We start from the raw sequence: 20,942 nt of genomic DNA on the forward strand, positions 1-20,942 counted from the left end.
CGAACGGGACTTGGAGGCGGCAATCTTCAAGGCTCGCTTCACAAAGAATTTTTGGATATAGGTCAAAAAGAAGTGAATAGGGCTTGGTGGCAACCACAATTAAGTTTTGATTCATGGAAGCCTGTCCAATCTTGGTCACTGATCTTGCAATATAAGCAGACTTTGACTCAAGAGAGAAATTAGAGAGAGAGAATTTAGGAACTAACTTTTACCTGCAATTCCAGATACTTGTCGGAAAATCCTTGCATCCTGTGATCGATACTCCCAAGGTAAAGCATTCACTTTTATATTTCTGCTAAGAAATGAGGTTAGTAGAGAGGAATGTCAGACATGATTTGCTGAGTTGTAGACTAGTTGAATTTGGTTGCTAAGCTAGGATAATGCATAATGTGCTTTTGTGATTAGGACTTTTTTGATGTGGTTTGCGAAATTGTAGAGGTGATGCTTTTTGTGTTTTAAATCTATAAGTTCTGCTGTTTTCAAATTTCTTTCAGAGAGACTGCCTATTTTTTTTGCTTGAGAACAAATAGACAGTCTTGACATGTGGTCGAAGTTGAAGAATGTGATCAGCAAAAAAAAAATGATTTCAAAATAGGTGTTTCATGTGTGGAAAATATAAAGGTTCTCGTAATTTGTAACATTATAACCAATATTAAAACATCACCAAAATAACAAAGGATAATTGGGAAGGACTTAACGGTGTGATACTAAAAAATAAGAATCAACTTCGGAAGATAGAAATCTCAGAAAAACTAATTTTCAAAGTGAAGACAATAATAGCAATGACAGTAACAAAGACTCCCTATGATAGGACCGTAAATTGGCTAAGATTTTTTTACATTCATCATTAAAAACAGTGATAACATGATAATTTGGTGCGGTAGTCGTTCTTAGGTTAGATCTAACTCCTTAAGAAGTTTCTCTGAATTGCTCTGATTAGAAATTGATACATTCGGTATCAATGAGTATTATACGGCGAAAATATTACGAAGACATCTCCGAATTGCTCCGATTACAAATTGATACATTCGGCATCAACAAGTATTAAACGACGCAAAAATTAAGACATCATGTATATCCGGTTATTAACAAGAATGACCAAATATGTTTTTACAATACTGGGTATACTTCAATTAAACCGGATAACAAGTGCTGCGAGATATAATTTGATGATATTACATGACCTGCATAAGTGTGAAGTCACTTAAAATAATATGAATAAGCTAGCAATATATTGATATATTCATCATAAAAAATATGTTGAATATGTTTTATAACCAGATAAGACAAAAATAATCCAGATTAAAAATGCAATATCCAGAAAATAAACTATGTATATGTAGTATAATAGAACCAAATAATACAAAGATAACCCGGATTATAACAGTAATATGTAGAACATGTTTTATGTATTTGTAATGTAAATTCGTATTAAGACAAGATAATGAATTATAAGTTCGAGTGTATAAATATAAAAGATGGAGTGTATGTACTCGTGATTCCTAACCGGATACTACATAGTTAATCCGGATAAAACTTGCTAGTTTATAGATTTAGCCAAGTTAAGCATGTTGGAAAATGACTATGACCACGACTGAGTTTTCTGGATCCAAATTCGCCATCATGTTTCCAAGATCCTCTAGTTTCTCTGTATTGCGGTTTCCATTCACACTTGTAGCAACCTACAACAACAGTAGCAAAACAATATATATTTGTTTAAATAGCTGCAGCAAGATATATAGAATATGACGTCAACTTTTTGGCAGAGATATGTCGGACTGGTTACATCCCACTTGATAATTAAAATGTACGACTTGAAATAGACCTTGACATGTGGTCGAAGTTGAAGAATGCGTTCAGCAAAAAAAAATGATTTAAAAAAAGGTCAACTTCAAACCTCGAATTATTAGGTTTTGTACAGGAAACCTTATATTTGAGGTTCTATATATTTATGTCTTGTATGTTTTTTAAATAGTTTTGATAATTTTTTTGTTTATCATTTTAGTTCATACAGTTTTATATTATTTATATATATTATATATATATATAAATTTAACTTTTACATATAAATTTAAATAAATATATAAATGTTTATATAAAAACAATGCAAAATATTTTAATATATTAAAAAATATTATACAAGGCAGTATTCGACCAAAAAGTAAATACAAGGCAGTATTAATCAAACAAGTTAATACAAAATACAACAAAGTAAAAATGCATAAAGTAAAATTACATAAATAAGCTTAATATTACAATTATATTAATATTCCGGTAAACTTGATCTCGAACCTTCAATATCACCAAAATATTGTCCATAAAAGGGTTTTATAATAATAACCAATAATTATGTATTTTTAAGTCTTTTATTTATATGTAGCTTGCTATTAGAATGTAATATTCTGTTAATAAATATTTTTTTAATACTTTTGTTGTATGATTTTAATTATTATAAAAAATATGCATTTATTTGATTTTTTGTCTAAAGTAAGGTGTGAAAATATAAAACTTTTAAGATTTATTTTTAGTTTACGACCGGAGAAAAACATCCTCAAACTTTAAATATAAAATTCAACAAACTTCAAATATTAAGTTTCTATTGGAGATGTTCTTTAGGCTGTCTTCTACAAACACGTTGTAGTACTACAACCAAACCCGATTATATTAGCGAGCTATGTAGTATAGGTGCAGTGCAGGTTGAAAAGTTAAGTGCTCCGTTTACACCAAAAAAAGAAAGTTAAATGCCCCGAATAGTATGAAGAGAATGACAAAGGAGAGTGATTTAAACAAATTAAATAGCCACTAACGAAAAAATAGTGATTGAAGTGCGATGGGTTCGAGGTTTGATCGTAGAGAAGACTTGAAAAACAAACAAAGTATGAGTAAAATGGGTGTACAATTCGAGGACGTGACGTGATTTGCGAAATGTGAGCAGTTGACTATACAATACATTATCAAAAGATAATTCACATAATATTGTATATTTGTAGCAGAAAGTCGCACTGTCTCATGTCTCAGTAGACTCACAAAATACTATTTACCATTCAAATGATCAATAGTAATTTCATAATTTATACAGAATTATTGGGTTACAGTAAAGTACTTCAAAATGCAAGTACAATCAAGAGTCTCGCTACTCTCCTCGTAGTATAAACAAACAAATAAGCACTTATCATCAATGCAAAAATGAATAAGTCACGTGGGACCTGTGCGTCTGGCCTTTTCCCTAGAATCTCAACGGTTCCACCTCTTTCACGGCATCGGACACGTGACGTCCGGCCTAAAAGTTTCAAACCAATCCCACACGGCTCTAAGGAACGGCACCTTCCTGGCGCCACGTGCATCTTAAACAGCCACGATGCGTCACAGAGGTCACGAGAGGTCCTGCTAAATTTAACACAAATACCACATTCATAGCGCCACATGAATTTCCATTAATTATTTTTATCCTTATTTATAATAAAAGATAAAAGACACTTATATTTCTAGAGTTAACTAATCTAGATTTAGGGTTTAGAGTAGAAGAGTGGGATAGAGTTTTTGGAATGTAAAATTTAAGATTTTAATAAATATATAAATGAATACTTAAAAACTATTCAATTTTTTTTAAAAACTAGCTTCAAACATAATTTTTGATTTTCAAAAAAAAAAATTGAAAAAGAAATAAAAAAAATTCGAAAAAAAATTCAAAAAAAATTCGAATTTGAAAAAGTATAATTCAAAAACATTTAAAAAAAAAATTATTATTATTTTTAATTTAAATAATGATTTATTATATATATATAGATAACAAGGATATAAGAGTTTTTTGCCAATTAATGAAGAATGTATTTTTGAAAATTTCAATTTAGTGGTGGTAAAGATGAAAAATGATACCATAAAAATGGTAAATATAAAAATTTTCCCATAATATCAAATTGTAATCTGTGGTTTAATTAGAAACAGTTGTCACATTTCATGTTTATCGAAGAAACTTAAAAATGTTACATAAATTTTATGAATAAAAATTAATTACATTTCTGCTTATTTCAACCATAGTCATTTTATATTGATTTTTGTTTTACTGTATCAATTTCGGAAGTACAATTTGAATATTAGCTACAAGATTATTAGATAATCGAATTAATATCCAATATTTACCAACTTATTCAACAATAGTCTGTTTTATTTTGAATTTTGTTTTACTATATCAATTTCGGAAAATATGAATACTAGCTATATGGTTAGATCTATATTATTAAGGATTCTGTCATTGGTACTGTGAGATAATTACAATACCATGCTACTCTTATATTAATGCATATCATAATTAATTAATATCAATCAAACAATTAATTTAAATAATATTCTAAAATTAAAAACAATAAAATCATGTATAATCTCTGTCTTTTATCATTTCCTTTTCAAAGCATACCACTATATTTATTATCCTAAAAGCTATTTACAAAACAAATTCCAAAAACATACACACTATATATAAATTTTTATATAATAATTTTTGAGAATATTATTCTTTTGCAATGTAGAGTTTTTTTTATAAACAATAAACTAAGCACTATCTATATGTTATTAAAAATGATAATGAAAAATTTATTAAGTTTAAAAATTTTAAAAATAAAAGTTTAATACGTAAATTTGATATTATAAATATGTTAGAAATACCAGATTATGTAAACAAATATCTTAACAAACAATTTATTAATGTGTATTAAATCTTTTAACTTAACAAATAAAAAAAAATTGGGAATTTGTGAGAACAAAATTATATTCCTTAAAAAAATAGTCAAATATATTTTTTATCATTAAAAATTATATTCAATTTTAAAACATTAAAAATCATTTAAAAATAATAGAGGATAGACCTAAAGAGACAAATTATACTATTTTGATTCATATATTTATATTTATATTAACTTTAGAAATTTTTTAAATGTTAATAATATTTGTAAGTTATATATGTTAGTATATGCTATATACGGGTTATATATAGATCGTTGGATCTATTTATTCGATCATGGATTTAGGTCAAATATAAAATTTAAAACTCAAACACTATAATATAATTTAAAATTATTTATTTTTAATAAAAATTATAAATTCATGCATATTTTATCAAAATAATAAAAATATCAAAATGCATATCAAAATCTAGTAATCAAATTACTTCGAAATACTATTAATTTTTTGTTCATTATTTGTAAGTGCGAATGAATCAGAGATATATAGTTGTAAGTAAATGATACACAAAGTTTGTTAATGAGGTTCCTTTCCTACTCCCCGGGACCTTGTTCAGTATTCGAATTCACTAGAATGAGAAAGCAAATTACAACCAATTCGCAAATGCATAATACAAGCACAACCCTCTTGAATCACCGCTCTCTTCTATACATGAACTCTTCAAGGTTAATCAACCTTGAGCTAAACTCTCCCTGAGTCTAGGCTTCAACCTCCAAGTCTCTGAAGGTACGTCACCAAGTACTTCATCCAAGTACGTCAACGAATACGTCAGAACCTAGCGCACACCAAGGATACCAACGAGCACGCCAACACCAACGTACAAATTGACAACGGACAACTCCGCTACACGTAACGTCAGCACCAACATCACAACACCAAGTACAACGGAACATTTCGTTAGACACTACGTCAGACACTCACCTAGAACACAATGAAACTTTCTCTCACTTTAATCTCTGGGTGCTGTCTTTCTCACAAGGGCACGTCTCTCCTTATATATAAACCGTAGACTTGTTCTCCAAGTTCATTAAATGCACCTTAATGAACTTTCATTCCCATATAAAGAAACTTCATATTCCTCTCCAAGTAACACTTATTCTCCAAGCAAAGCCTCTTTGCTTAATGGAAAACGTCATTTGTCTTCAACAAGATATTCTCTTTCCTTTTCCAATCTCCACTTACACACGCAATCACCTTAGACAATCTCTTTATAAGCAACTTCTCTACTCGACGTCCTGCCGTACGTCTTGACATACGTCTTGACACACCTTCTGATGTACATCACGAACTACATCAGAACCTCTCTGGAAATATCATCTACAATCTCCCCCTTTTTGACTTTTCATGTGAACTCAACAACTCAGGCATGACGCAGCATCTTCAATCTCCCCCTTTGAGTCACATCATGGTCAAAAACTAATATGAAGATGATCGCCATCCGAGTATAGAAACTCATTCCACCATCTCCATAATGACCAGATCTTCCAGACCACGTATCCATGAGCCTTATCCCTCCATGATTAGCTCTATGACCAGAATTAAGTCCACAACGCTGAACATGACCTTTAGCTTCACAATAACATACTGGATTAGGAAACCTCATACCATATGTTTGCTTCATCTGATGTTTCTCCCTCAACAGTTTGAAACACTTTGGCCTAATATGACCACGAACTCCACAATGATGACAAACAGGAACACAAGCTCGTCGAGGTGCACTCTGTACTTCTAGAGTTTTCCTTGTAGCAGTCACACCCCTTGCAGTAGTCACTGTCGCAGCCCTTGTAGCAGCGCTGTCGCAGCCCTTGGCACAGTCACAGTAGCAGCCTTTGCTGCAGTCGCAGTCGCAACCTTCACATCATCAGTCGCAGCTTTACCGTCTGTTACAGTTCCTCTTGAACTCTTAACAGCTGTTTTTGTAGCATATGTTGCTACGTTCTCTGTCACTCACCCTGATCTACTCGAAACTAGTCGTTAACTCTATCGAGCTCTGCTCTGATACAACTTGTAAGTGCAGATAAATCAGAGATATATATCAGTAAATAAATGACACACAGAGTTTGTTAACGAGGTTCGTTTCTTACTCTCCTGGACCTTGTCCAGTATTCGAATTCACTAGAATGAGAAAGCAAATTACAACCAATTCGCAAACGCGTAATACAAGCACAACCCTCTTGAATCACCGCTCTCTTGTATAACATGAACTCTTCAAGATTAACCAACCTTGAGCTAAACTCCCCCTGAGTCTAGGCTTCAACCTCCAAGTCTCTGAAGGTACGTCACCAAGTACTTCACCCAAGTACGTCACCGAATACGTCAGAACCTAACGCACACCAAGGATACTAACGAGCACGCCAACACCAACGTACAGATTGATCACCACACCACAACGGACAACTCGGCTACACGTAATGCCAGCACCAACGTCACAACACCAAGTACAACGGAACACGCCGTCAGACACTCCGTCAAACACTCACCAAGAACAAAATGAAACTTTCTCTCATTTTAATCTCTGGGTGCTGCCTTTCTCACAAAGGCACGTCCCTCCTTATATATAAACCGTAGACTTGCTCTCCAAGTTCATTAAATGCACTTTAATGATCTTTCATTCCCATATAAGGAAACTTCTTATTCATCTCCAAGTAACACTTCTTCTCCAAGGAAATCATCTTTGCTTAATAGAAAACATACTTTGTCTTCAACAAGATATTCTCTTTCCTTTTCCAATCTCCACTTACACACACAATCAACTTAGACAATCTCCTTGTAAGCAACTTTTCTCCTACCATAAGTCTTGACATACGTCTTGACACACCTTCTAATGTACATCACGAATTACATCAGAACCTCTCCGAAAATATCATCTACATTATTTACCTAAAGCGACAAACTACAGAAGAAAACGAAAGCCTGTAAGATATTTTTTGACCTAACCACAAGCTTTTGTTGACTTTGTTCCAACTAAAAATGTAGTTTGTTTCCCACTAATATGTACAAAAACATATAGATTTGCAACAAACGACAACGGCTTTGTCTCCATATGCTTATGATATCTTTTCAAAATATATATTTTATTGAATGTAACTTTTTTATACTCATGTAATATTTTCTCTGAACCATTAATCCCCATTATAATGGTTGAAATTTAGGAAAAATAAATATTGTGAAACTGTGACATGCAATAAATAGTTGTGCAGGATTCTGTCCACAGAAATTAAATATAATTTGTAAACAAACAAAATAAAATAAAAGTTAAAGAGGTGCGCTGCGCACAGAAGACTTTTGAGAAGAGACGAGACCTCTCACTGTTGTTGAGAAAACGAAAGAGCTTTCTTTTTCTTCAGAAATCTTTTTCGTATTGTCATTCTCTACTATTATCTTCAAAATGAAAATAAAACATTGACAAATTTGGTAAAACCCCAACTACTCTCTGCTTTAGCTTTTGAGATTGGTTGGTTCTGCCTCACTCACCTCGAAAAAGACCTGCACTTGCAGATTACACCATTATAAAATGACCCTCCAAAAGAAAACACTTTCGTGGATCAATCATTCAATGGCGGCTGTGAACTTGAAAGCTATTAGCTTTATCTAAGAAAGCTTTGCAATTTAGGGTTTAAACGGTATTACTCTACTCTCTGTCTGTTTTTGTTTTGAATTTGTTTTTTTTTTCTGTTGCTTAGGTTACAAGTCTTGAATAGAATTCGAAGTGTTTTTTGGGGGATGTGAGCATTTTAGTTTATACTTTAATTACAAGCAAAGCTTATCTAATTAGAGTCTCTTTCTTGGGATTCGATTTCAGGAAGAAACGTGTTGCTCATCTCAATTTGATTGTTGCTTCAGTCACAAGTTGTGAAAGCTTGGTTCTTTTGAGACATGACCATGTGGCAGTGAGTTTTCAACTCCACTTATGAAAGTTGTACTCTTTTGCTGTGATATTATTGCACTTGGCTAGAGAAGACTCTTCTTGTCTTTGTTTTGCTATGATGATCATTCTCCTGTTGCTGCTCTTCTTTTTTGGTTCATCTCTGAGCCAACAACCTACATGTCATCCCAGCGACTTATCTGCGCTCCGGGAGTTCGCAGGAGCGTTGAAGAACAGGTCTGTTACTGATTCTTGGTTCAAAGATTCGAGTTGCTGTCAATGGGACGGTGTGTTTTGCCAAGGGAGTGATGTTCCTGGTCGAGTTACAAACCTGGTTCTCTCTGGAATAGGTTTGGAAGGTGTGATGTCCGGTTCTTTAGGCGAGTTGAGTGAGCTGAGATCACTTGATCTCTCTCATAACCAGCTCAAAGGCGAATTGCCAGCAGAGATTTCAAAGTTGCAGCACCTTGAAGTTCTTGACTTGAGCCATAATATGTTATCAGGGCCAGTCTCTGAAGCTGTTTCCGGTTTAAAGCTGGTTAAGTCACTGAACATCTCCAGCAATTCGCTAACCGGGAATCTATCCTTTGTTGGAGTGTTTCCTGGTCTTTTGATGCTTAACGTAAGCAACAATCTGTTCCAAGGTGAGATTCATCCTGAGCTATGCAGCTTGTCTAGTGAGATTCAGGTTCTTGATTTGTCGATGAATCGTTTGGTGGGGAATGCTGATGGATTGTACAGCTGCAGCAGATCTGTTGAGCTGTCAGTCTCCGGAAACTACTTATCCGGAGAGTTAAGCGAAAGGTTGAGTAATCTCACTGCTCTCAAGTCTTTCTTGATATCCGAGAACCGGTTCTCTGGTTTAATCCCAGATGTGTTTAGTAATCTCACTCAGCTTGAGCACCTCGACGTAAGCTCCAACAAGTTCTCTGGAAAGTTTCCATCAAGCTTATCTCAATGCTCCAAACTCAAGGTGCTTGATCTTCGGAACAACTCTTTATCCGGTTCGATCGATCTTAACTTCACTGGTTTGTCTGATCTTTGCGTTCTTGATCTCGCCAGCAATCATTTCTCTGGACATCTTCCTGAGTCTCTTGGCCATTGTCCCAAGATGAAGATCTTGAGCTTGGCGAAAAACGAGTTCACAGGCAAGATCCCCGTTACGTTCAAGAACCTGAAGTCTCTTCTGTTCCTGTCCTTATCTAACAACACCTTTGTGGATCTGTCAGAAGCAATGAACGTGCTGCAACACTGCAGAAACCTCTCGACTCTGATCCTCTCAAAGAACTTCATGCACGAGGAAGTACCGAGAGACGTCACAGGTTTCAACAACCTCGCGATTCTAGCTCTCGGAAACTGCGGTCTTAGAGGTCAGATTCCGAGGTGGCTGCTGAGTTGCAAGAAGCTTCAGGTTCTTGATCTCTCTTGGAACCGCTTCCACGGAACCATCCCTCGTTGGATCGGTCAGATGGAGAGTCTCTTCTACATAGACTTCTCTAACAACACTTTAACCGGAGAGATCCCTCAAGCCTTAACCGAGCTTAAGAGCTTGGTTCATTTAAACTGTACCGGCTCTCAGATAAGTATCCCTTTGTACGTTAAGCGGAACAAGAGCTCGAGAGGTCTTCCCTATAACCAAGTCTCAAGATTCCCTCCCTCTATCTACTTAAACAACAACCGTCTCAACGGTACGATCTTGCGGGAGATGGGGCGATTGAAAGAGCTTCACATGCTGGACTTGAGCAGGAACAACTTCACCGGGACCATACCTGACACCATCTCAGGTCTTGACAACCTGGAGCTTCTTGATTTGTCTTACAATCACCTCCGCGGTTCGATTCCGCCCTCTTTCCAGAGCCTCACTTTCTTGTCGAGGTTCAGCGTTGCGTACAACCGTCTCTCCGGGGCCATACCTTCGGGTGGTCAGTTCTACAGCTTCCCTCACTCGAGCTTCGAAGGAAACTTGGGACTATGTCGAGCCATTGACTCTCCTTGCGATGTCATGATGAGTAATAACATCTTGACACCGAAAGGCTCTTCTCGTAGTCATCATCATCACAACGGTGGAAAGTTCGGGAGAAGCAGCGTTGTTGTACTTGCAATAAGTCTCGCTGTGGGGACCACTCTGCTTCTCTCTGTTATTCTACTAAGACTCGAGAGCAAAGAGGGTGATGATCGAGTCAACGACGCTGATGATGAAGTTCCTAAAGCTCCCTTATCATCATCATCATCATCAAAGATTGTCCTCTTCCACAGCTGCGGATGCAAAGATCTGAGTGTAGCGGATCTGCTCAAGTCTACAAACAGTTTCAGCCAGGCCAACATTATAGGATGCGGCGGGTTTGGTCTAGTCTACAAAGCCAATCTACCTGACGGCTCAAAAGCAGCGGTCAAGAAGCTTTCCGGCGACTGCGGGCAGATGGAACGTGAGTTCCAAGCCGAAGTTGAAGCATTGTCGCGAGCGGAACACGAGAATCTCGTCTCTCTTCAAGGCTACTGCAAGCACGGGAACGATAGGCTGCTCATCTACTCGTTTATGGAGAACGGAAGCTTGGATTATTGGCTTCACGAGCGTGTAGTAGACGGGAGTACGACTTTCGGATGGGACGTGAGGTTGAAGATAGCTCGAGGAGCGGCGCGTGGGCTTGCTTACTTGCATAAAGACTGTGAACCTAACGTCATCCACAGGGACGTGAAGTCGTCTAACATTCTGTTGGACGAGAAGTTCGAAGCTCATCTTGCGGATTTTGGGTTAGCGAGGCTGCTTAGGCCGTACGATACTCACGTGACGACTGATTTGGTGGGGACGTTGGGGTATATTCCTCCGGAGTATAGCCAGTCTTTGATAGCCACGTGTAGAGGAGATGTTTACAGCTTCGGTGTGGTGCTTTTGGAGCTTGTTACGGGTCGTAGACCGGTGGAGGTTTGTAAAGGGAAAGGTTGCAGAGACTTGGTGTCTCGGGTGTTTCGGATGAAGGATGAGAAGCGTGAAGCTGAGCTTATTGATGCAACGATACGTGAGGATGTGGAGGAGAAAGAGGTTTTGGGGATGTTGGAGATTGCGTGCAAATGCATTGATCATGACCCTAGAAGGAGGCCGTTGATTGAAGACGTCGTTGCTTGGCTTGAAGATTTTCCAAATCAATAAAGTATCTTCAAAATGTTTCGACACCACAGAAAAAAAAAAAAACAACAACAACAACGAGGAGGAGGATGAGATGTAAGAAAGAAAACAACAGTCTTAAACAGATTTAAGCTTTAAAACTAGCATTTACTTATCTTCTGAAACCCGAATACTGAACTTGTCAAATCATCTCAAGAACGTCTCCGTAACGTCAGGGCACATTCCTGCATTGCTTCCGGAGTTGTTCCTGAACTCTAGTGGTTGCTGATGGAGCGAGGTTGTTGTTGATGCCGAAGAGTCTATTCTTGCTGGTAATGTGTAGCTTCTTAGGATGATTATGATGACTTTCAAGGCTCAACAACTCGTTCTGGTTTTCGATATTCATTTGGTTCTGCTCCTGGTGCCTACTAGCTTCCTCTGCACGGCCAGTCAATGCACTGAACAAAGATAAACCGTTGGGCCATTTGATGTCGTCTTCGTGCTCTTCCATTGGAGGAAGCATCTGAGGAGGAGCATTGCTTTCTTGAAGGAAACCATATCTTGTTGATGCAGGTAGTTGGTTTTGGAAGCTAGGGGAAGGCTACAACGGAGAATGTGATCCCCAGTTAAAATCTTGAGATTGAAGCTGCTGGTTTGTAACTGAGGAAGAAGATGGAGTAGCAGCGGTTCCGTTGGAAGAGAAGAGCTGTGAGAGGTAAAAACCTGATCGATAACCGATTGATTCAAACATTTGCCTCATCCTCAGCACAAAATGAAGATCCTCTTGAATCTGGATAAAACAAAACAATGAGTTGTCACACCATATAGCCAAGTTGAAAAAAGCTAATTTGAAAACGTAAAGAGGAAGAAACAAAAACTCACAATCTTGCAAGAACCTAGCTGTAACAGACCATGTCCAGCTTGAATCACAGCAATTGTCTGGTCAAAATTTTAAACAGTGTTAAGGTAAAGTAAGATCAAGAAACAGTTAAAAATGGAAGTTTGAATGTTGACCTGGATGCCTGATTCAAATTGGTCGGTCCATTCTGGAGGAATCTGCATTAAATTTTTGAACAACCAAAAGCTAAAGTGTAAGGTAACCATCAAGATGTGACAAAGAAATGGTGTAAATATCTGTTGGAAGTCTTGGGAAAACGTAGAGCATCAAAAGAACTCTGCCAGTAATTAGCAAGATTGGTTTCAGATTCAGATGGTTCTTTGAATACCCATTTGTGACATTTATCAGAAGCAACTTTACGTCTTTACCCATCAATCTGCAGATGTCATACAAAAGATATTCACAAGATGATAATTAATCAAAAGCTTTGTTAATTATGAGGCGATTAGGGTGTGTGTGTCTTTATATAAATCTAATTATCTTCTTCCATAATTACTTATATAAACCACCTACCCATTACCCACCCTTCTCCATAATTGTATAACCGAATGGACATCTTGCTGAATTCTTTTCCGACAAGATCTTCACTTTCAATGTCTGGTTCCAGAAAAGATCTTCACTTCTCCCTCCTCCACAAAACCCATCTTCCCACATCAACATCGTTTAAAATTTAAATCACACAAAAAAAAAAGTTCATATCTTGGATAAAAACAGAGCTGCTCTGTTTCTGTCCATCTTCTCTGAAAAGCAGAGAAAGAGAAAACTTACAAGCTGCCACTTTCATCACCAATCTTGCATCCATTTCCACCACGGACCCTCCTGTAATCAGAAAGAGACAAACAAAAAGATAAATAACATAGAGAGAGAGAAAGATAGATGAACATAGAAGAGAGAGAGAGAGAGAGAGAGAAAGAGATGTGTTTTTGTACGGTCGGAGACGAATTGTCCAGAAAACAGAGTAAATCCAGTCGGAACTAATAAGACACACGCTTCTAAGTGCTTCGTGAAGTGCCATCATTCCTACAGCATCTTTGCCTATCTCCTCCACCACTTCCCACCATATATCTCTCTCTCTCTCTCACTAAATATACAGTTACCTTTTTTTCTTTTTTTTTAAAAAAAAGAGCTTTCAAATTAAAAGACAAGTTACGAGACATAGTTTAAGAAAGTTGGATACATAAACTAAACAATAAAAAAGCTATTAAACCAAGAACTTGTGCACTTGATCTAGGAACTTCGACTCTTATGGCCTAGTTTCCCTCTTCCACGCACTGTCATCCATTTCATTTCTTCGTACTTTTGTGTAGGCTTGATCAACCTACCTCTTTTTGTCACTCTTCCAAATTTAACCATTTGCTCGGTAATATGAAAATCACTTTTTATACCACCAACCTCTTGGTTGGACTCGGTTATCATTTCTTGAGTGTGATCCTCATTAATAATAATATCTGATGGAACATGACTCGGTTATCATTTCTTGAGTGTGATCTTCATTAATAATAATATCTGATGAGGATGTAACATCGTCCTTAATCTGTAGAGAAGTATGAGTAGATGACGAACCTGCTAGTGCAGAAACATGTTACTTTTGTTAAAGAAACATCAAAACTCTTTAAGGTCTTCAAACTCTTCAGCTTTCTTCAGACAGAGTCTCTGCTTTCAAATATTAAAAAAAAAAAACTACCCACTGAAAAGAAAAGGAAAGGAAACTACCCACTGTTATTGGAATATCCGTAAATATTATTTCTTCATCATAGTCATTATTATGTCATCCCCACTTAAGAGTTGCATACATAAATATATTTGGTCCACCTAAAATTATTAAGGTTTTAGTTTTTAACACGTTTTTCAATTTTTATAATATTTATTTATGACAACTTAAAGTTTCCGAAAACTTTTTATACCAGATATTTTTAATTTTTTTTCAATAACTTTTATGGGCTCCAAATGATATACCCTGCATAAGAAGTTTGCCCATAAGCTCAATTCACCACTGAGACTTTTTCTATTGAAATTATACTAAAAATGGCCAGTACACAGTTAAATTAGGATATTGGGTAGTTCATAAACCTAACGAGGAACGATGATGAAATGGAGATTATGGAACCCAGTATAACCAAACTCCAAGCCTTTGTGTGGAAAGTAAAAGCATCTCAGAAGATATATGCCATCTTATGCGGCAATTGATAACGGGACAAATTGGTGTTAAAAGAAATCTAATATGCCGGAACATTAGATGCGACAACTATTGTCCAAGATGTGGGCATCCAGAAAAAACTGCTACTTATGCCATATTTGAATGCCCTCCAACATTGCAAGTATGGTCCCTAGCATCAACACCATCTGCTCCTAGCATATTTCCTTTGCCTAATATTTATGCCAACATGGATTATTTATTTAGGAGGAAGAATGACATTTCTGAGCCAGAGTTTGACAGAGACCCTTATCCATAGATAATCTGGTATATCTGGAAAGCTCGAAACGATAAACTCTGTAGGGGAATTGATGGAGATCCTTTGGAATTAGTCAGATATGCTGAAAGCGAATGCCAGACTTGGTTTAATGCGAATGAGATGGTATTGGATACTCCACAGGAGCTTCACAACGAGGAACCCCAAGCCATATGTTTGGATAACACATGTATGGTGGATAGATCATGGACTTCCATGGAACAGTTTAACGGTTGCGGATGGGTTTGGAAGGATAGTCTGGGACAAACACAACTTATGGGAACGCAGAATTTAAGTAGGCGAGAGTCTGCTCTGCATTCAAAAGTGGAGGTACTGCGATGGGCAATGGAGAGTATGCTTCTACATTCTTCGTATGAGAGTTTTGAGACAGATTGTAAGGATTTAATAGCAATGATAGAGGAGCCTCAAGCTTGGCCAAGTTTTACAACCGAATTGGAGGCGATAAAGACGCTCCAGCTATGCTTTCCGAAATTCAAGTTATCTCACGTCCCAAGAGCACAAAATGGAATATCAGATTCGTTAGCTAAGATTGCTAGATCCTTTCATAGGAAGCTTTGTTACATTGGTTGTTCTATTCCTGTCTGGTTATCCAGACCATCTCAAGTTCTTTTAGTAATAGAATAATCGTTTCGATGTAAAAAAACTACTTTTTTTGCAACAATTTTAATTATAAAAGCAACAAATCTGCTAGTTTCTTTTTCTAAAAAATATTTAACAGTCGATACGTTTAGCTCCTCTCAAACCTATAATTTCTCTTGTTTTTTCTTTGATTCTAAATGACATAACCCTTTCCTCATTCCTTAGATGATCATGAATGTTTCCTATCAGTCGTTACACATTGCATTGATGTATATGTATGCAAGCACGTACATATATACAAAATTTGCTGTTAGAAAGAAAATGGAAGTTGGAGGATGAGATAGGCAAAAATGGGGGTAGAGTCATTGTCATGTGCGTCATTGCTTCGGCTGTAAGGTCCACCAGGTCTGTATAAGGAGAGTCCTCACTGCCCCTACAACAGATAATCAAAGTTAGCTTGACAGGCCTAATTAATAGATACATTTGATTCTGCTGTTATTAAGAGTAGAGCGTGCATACAAACCTATATCTTCTGTGCGAACCAGAACCTACAAAAGTACATACAAAGACCACTTCCAAGTTCCACCTTCTGATTTCTTCTTCAGACCAAAAGATAAAAAGGTGAAAAATTACACTTTACATACTTTTCTTTTAATTTTGTGACAATATTTTCCTCCTTGTTGCAGTTTCTTCTGTTGGTAATCTAATTTTATACTTCTAAATGTAGACTACTAATTTGAAGACCGATTTTTAAAAACTCTATGCATCTTTGCTTTTATGTTACTGTTTTGACCATACATCAAAGTTTACACTATGCATCTTTGCTATTATGTGTAAGAACAAATATGAGTAATGAAATAAGGGGTGGATGGGCTTTACATGTAATGCAAGTAGGTGAAACATTAGAGCATGTTTATCCGGAGTCCTTAGTGAGTTTTTTAGTGCGTGGATCCCCACAAAACTTTTAAGGATCTGGTTACAAGAACTACTAATTAAGAACCGATTTTAGTGAGTTTCTTACACTGTTCACGGGCCCTACTGACTCGTGGCGGTCCACGATTGGTTTGTTTTTTAATTTAAAAAAAAAAAAAAATCTAAGAAACCCAAATGAATTTCTTAGGAATAAACATGGTCTTAGAGAAGACAAAAACTTACAGTGGGTCCACGGTGATCGAAAGTCTTTGTTTGAAGATTAATAGAAGCACTATTTATAAAACGGTATAAGAAGAACAATAAGTGAATCACAGTCTGATTCTCGTATCACTGTTGAATAGTTGTGAAGACAAAGTTAAGGTTGGGCAAAATACCCGAAATCGAAAAATCAAACTGAAATCCGGCGAAAAAAATTATACTAAACCTGAATTGAACTGGTATGATATTCGAACAAATCTAAAATTTTAGTATCTGAGCACCCGAAATGAAATATTTTGAATACCGAAAATACCTGAATCAAAATTATGAAATTAAATATATTAATTATCATAAGATTTAATATCCAAGATATCAGAATATTAAAAAATAATCTGAAATATCCAAATACTTAAAATAGTTAAAAGTAATTTTTTTTAAATATTCAAAATAGTCAAAACACCGAAAACACCTTAAATGCATATTGGTTCTCTGTCCAAATATCTAAATTGTACCAATTTTTATGTTAATTTTAATATTTACAGGGGCAGAGGAGAAGGAATTGTGGGGCCACTTGACCCCAGAAAAATTTGGGAAACTTTTTTTTAGTGTTTTTATTTTTAAAATTACTATAATATTTAGTCAAAATTTTTCATTTGACCCCACTAATTTGTATTTAAAATTTTATGTGCCTCTATTAATTTGTAAAACAAGTATTTTTGTTACAATAATATGCTCCTATATATATATATATATATATATATATATATCTTATTTAAATATTAAATTTATATATCATGAATCCAGTCAAAAATTTCTAGCTCTGCCACTGGATATTTAACATAGATTGTTCAAATTTATATGTTGTATATTATTTTTATTTTTGGATTTTAAGGATTATATGGTATATTGAGATTTTTTAATTTGTTTACATAATTTAAAAGGATATTTGAATCCAAGCTGAACCCACAAAGATTCAAACTGAATCACCAATATCCGAACCGAATATAAACAAAAATTTATAAATACTAGAATGGGATTTAAATCTCTTATCTCGAAAACTCAAAGCCCGAATAGATCCGAACCGAACCCGAACAAGGATCCGAATGTCTATCCCTTCACAAAGTTATTGACGTTGACATAATGGCATTGTGTATATTCTTTATGAAACGATTCGATTCTTTAACTTGTCTGGTACATTGGTGATGAAGCATGCATGTCCTGTCCATTTGAAAATGAGACGCATGACCTTTAAGATCTTCAGTCTCACGCTCTGCTCTCCCAACTGATCTATTGCTTTTCTTCTGTCTCAAGCTTTTCTTTTCAAAATTTGAGTTTCATAGCCGCTTAGCCCTGCTTTGATGGATCTGCATGTGGTTGATTGTCTAAATCATATAAAAAGCTCAGTCTTGTTAGAGCGTAGTAGAGGAACATCTCTAAATAAGTTAGAGATGTGCTTTCATAAATAAGTGGGCCTTCTCCCATAAGCCATTTATGGTAGTATGTGACTTAAGTTCTGTTTTCTGATGCGCAAACTCCCACATCGCTAGAATAGTAAAAGACCTCGTTGTATATATAACCAAGAGACAGCAACGATGAACACGACCTTACTTGAACAGGATCTGTTCTATAGGCTCGTACCTCTGTATCCTTGATTTCTAAGGAGACAGGCCCTATATCCTGGTTGATGAACCATGACCGTGCGACCAGAGCGTGATTAACGGCTAAGATCATCTCTAGATGTATCCGGTGCTGCAGAGGATCGTTACCCGGCTCGGTCTAAACCTTGCAGGGAGGTTGCACGGCGGTCTGACAGGCTCCTTTCTTGTTTTTGCTTGAAAATCGACCTTTTTAACCTTTCCAAATTTCCGAAAACTAGTGTTGATTAAGTAAATCAAAAGCTGTAAACCGAAAACTAGCGCTGATTAAGTAGGGGTTATTGGTTGTTGTATTTTAATGGATTTGAAAATCCGAACTAAATCTAGTGTTATTGGTTCTATGATTTTTAAATCTGTATTAAAATCATGTGTTATTGGTTTAATGATTCATAAATTCTATATCAAATCAAGTGTTATTCAATCGTACGGATTTACTAATGTATTTGATTTAATAATGGATTTGAATGGATTTGTTTGGATTTTTTAGTTAAAAATACAAAGACTCAAATCCGAGGGAAAACCTCCGGATTTGCATATTTTACTTGGATTTATAAATACTATATGGATTTCTAAATCAATCAAAATATATAAACCAATAACACCCCCTAAGTAAATCAAAAGCTGTAATTTTCTTTCATTATCTATGTTAGTCGACACGATCAAATCTCCACAACCTTTACAGGGCCGACAACAGACGTGACCCAATGAATTCGTCCTGCAAGAGTCAACAAATGGAGTAACAGCCAAAACTAACATCAAATCTTTAACGGTGTTCAAGGCAGACAAAGAAGGAAGGTGGTTTACACGCGATACATTGTAGACATTTTCCCCTCGAAGTCTGAATCTTCCTGTGTCCCTTCTACTTATTTTCCTGGCTTGGAAGTTAGAACCTAACATCATTTGTCAATCTGGATGCTTATACCTCTTCATCGCTTATAAAACTAGTACATTATTGGCTACTCACTATATTCCACCTCAAAATATAAACTAGCTGGAATTGAGACCGAGTCATGCTTCCAAAATTAAAAGCTTTTATATCTTCATGAGTAGATTACAGTCTTACCAGTGCGTGTGAAAAATTATATCTAACTACCACATATTATTGCTGTTTCATATTGATCAACTTCTTAATTATACCCACTGAAATGACCTCTGATCATGAAACTTGTATGTAACAGATTAAGATCATCATAGTAACGAACTATTATGTGTTGCTCAAGTTACAATACTGGAAGGCTTTTTGCTGTGATTCCAACAAAAATTTGAATTTAATGTCTCAAGTGAATTTTTTTTTATTTTTAATCCTTGTTGTAAGTATCATTGGACTTTGTATGCTTGTTCTACTCCTTTACAATTCGGTGATGTATTTGTCTCAACGGAGTCTGACTTTTAAGCTAGTGTTTTTTTTTTCATTAGAAGAGAGTGGAAATAATCAGAGCGAGATATTGGGATAAGCTAATCAGGAATTAGGTTATGTTACTGAGATGGATGACCTTCAGATGCGAGCTATCGCTTTTCCTCTAACTCGAGCTTTTCTTTCCAAATTTGTGTTTCATGGATGCATTGATGGATCTGTATGTGACTGATTCTTTCAACCAGATTAGTGTCATGTATAATGGATTAATAAATAGATTTAAATAAATTGTCTGCTTCTAAGACTTGTTACAAAGTAGTGGAGCAACGTGTAAAAAATAATCAGAAATGGGCTTTTATATAAAAATACGTGAGCCCTCAACTATAATAAATCATATTGTATGGTTTTCCTAAGTTTTGTTTCTGATGCGATATATCGCAAGCGTGATAAGAAACCTTGTAATGCTCGACCTCCAAACCCTATTGTTGAGCAGTAACATCGGGGCCGGTCCTGAGATTCTAGAGGCATATAGAGTAATGTTTTTTTTTACTCTATATTTGGAGTAAAAAAATAACATTACTCTATATTCCACTCTATTATAGAGTAACTCTTTTATAGTGTTAACCATTGGAGCAAAACTAACTGTATAATAGAGTTACTCTATTTTAGTGGGAATTATAGAGGAGATTATAGAGCACCATTGGAGATGGTCTAATACCCTAGATATATATATATAAAAATAAAAAAATTTATAGTTTTAGATTATATGTTTTCAAATTCGAATTTTTTTATAATTTTTTTTTTTGAATTTTTTTTTTGATTTCTTTTTCAAATTTTCTTTTTGTAATTCGAAAAATACTTTTTGAAACTATTTTTAAAATTTTTATTTTAAAATTTTTAATATTTATTTTTTATTTTATAAAATTTTAAACATCAATCTCAAATCTCCACCCCTTAACTCTAAACCCTAAGGTTTGGATTAGTTAACCCTAGGAGTATAAATGCATATTTACCTCTTTAATGAAACATTTTGGTCATTTTGATTCTTAGAATCTATATTTGTGACAAAAACATTTTTAGTGCTATCCTAGGGTATTTCTCTTTTATTAATCACATAATCATTTCCCATCTCATAACCATTTTCAATAT

The 20,942-nt window shown here is 35.4% G+C and overlaps 2 protein-coding genes and 1 pseudogene across 4 annotated transcripts; 2 read left to right on the forward strand and 1 right to left on the reverse strand.

The window, feature by feature from the left end:
• Positions 1 to 8,039: 8,039 nt before the first annotated feature.
• LOC106318022 (phytosulfokine receptor 2-like) lies at positions 8,040 to 11,779 on the forward strand. Of its 3 annotated transcripts, none has more exons than XM_013755855.1 (3): positions 8,040 to 8,360; positions 8,540 to 8,627; positions 8,824 to 11,779. In XM_013755855.1, exon 3 carries the CDS (start codon positions 8,967 to 8,969, stop codon positions 11,748 to 11,750), a length of 2,784 nt encoding a protein of 927 aa, XP_013611309.1. In that variant the 5' UTR covers positions 8,040 to 8,360; positions 8,540 to 8,627; positions 8,824 to 8,966; the 3' UTR covers positions 11,751 to 11,779. The 3 variants fall into 3 exon arrangements, with proteins under 3 accessions (XP_013611309.1, XP_013611308.1, XP_013611307.1); XM_013755854.1 differs by having other exon boundaries at positions 8,040 to 8,151; positions 8,236 to 8,360; positions 8,540 to 11,779; XM_013755853.1 differs by having other exon boundaries at positions 8,540 to 11,779.
• Positions 11,780 to 11,888: 109 nt separating this feature from the next.
• LOC106318025 lies at positions 11,889 to 13,664 on the reverse strand (annotated as a pseudogene).
• Positions 13,665 to 15,176: 1,512 nt separating this feature from the next.
• Positions 15,177 to 15,698, forward strand: LOC106314902. Its single transcript, XM_013752705.1, has one exon. It carries the CDS (start codon positions 15,177 to 15,179, stop codon positions 15,696 to 15,698), a length of 522 nt encoding a protein of 173 aa, XP_013608159.1.
• The last annotated feature ends 5,244 nt before the right edge of the window (positions 15,699 to 20,942 follow it).

Source organism: Brassica oleracea, chromosome C9 (assembly GCF_000695525.1).
Source record: "Brassica oleracea var. oleracea cultivar TO1000 chromosome C9, BOL, whole genome shotgun sequence".
In the NCBI taxonomy this organism is placed as follows: Eukaryota; Viridiplantae; Streptophyta; class Magnoliopsida; order Brassicales; family Brassicaceae; genus Brassica; species Brassica oleracea.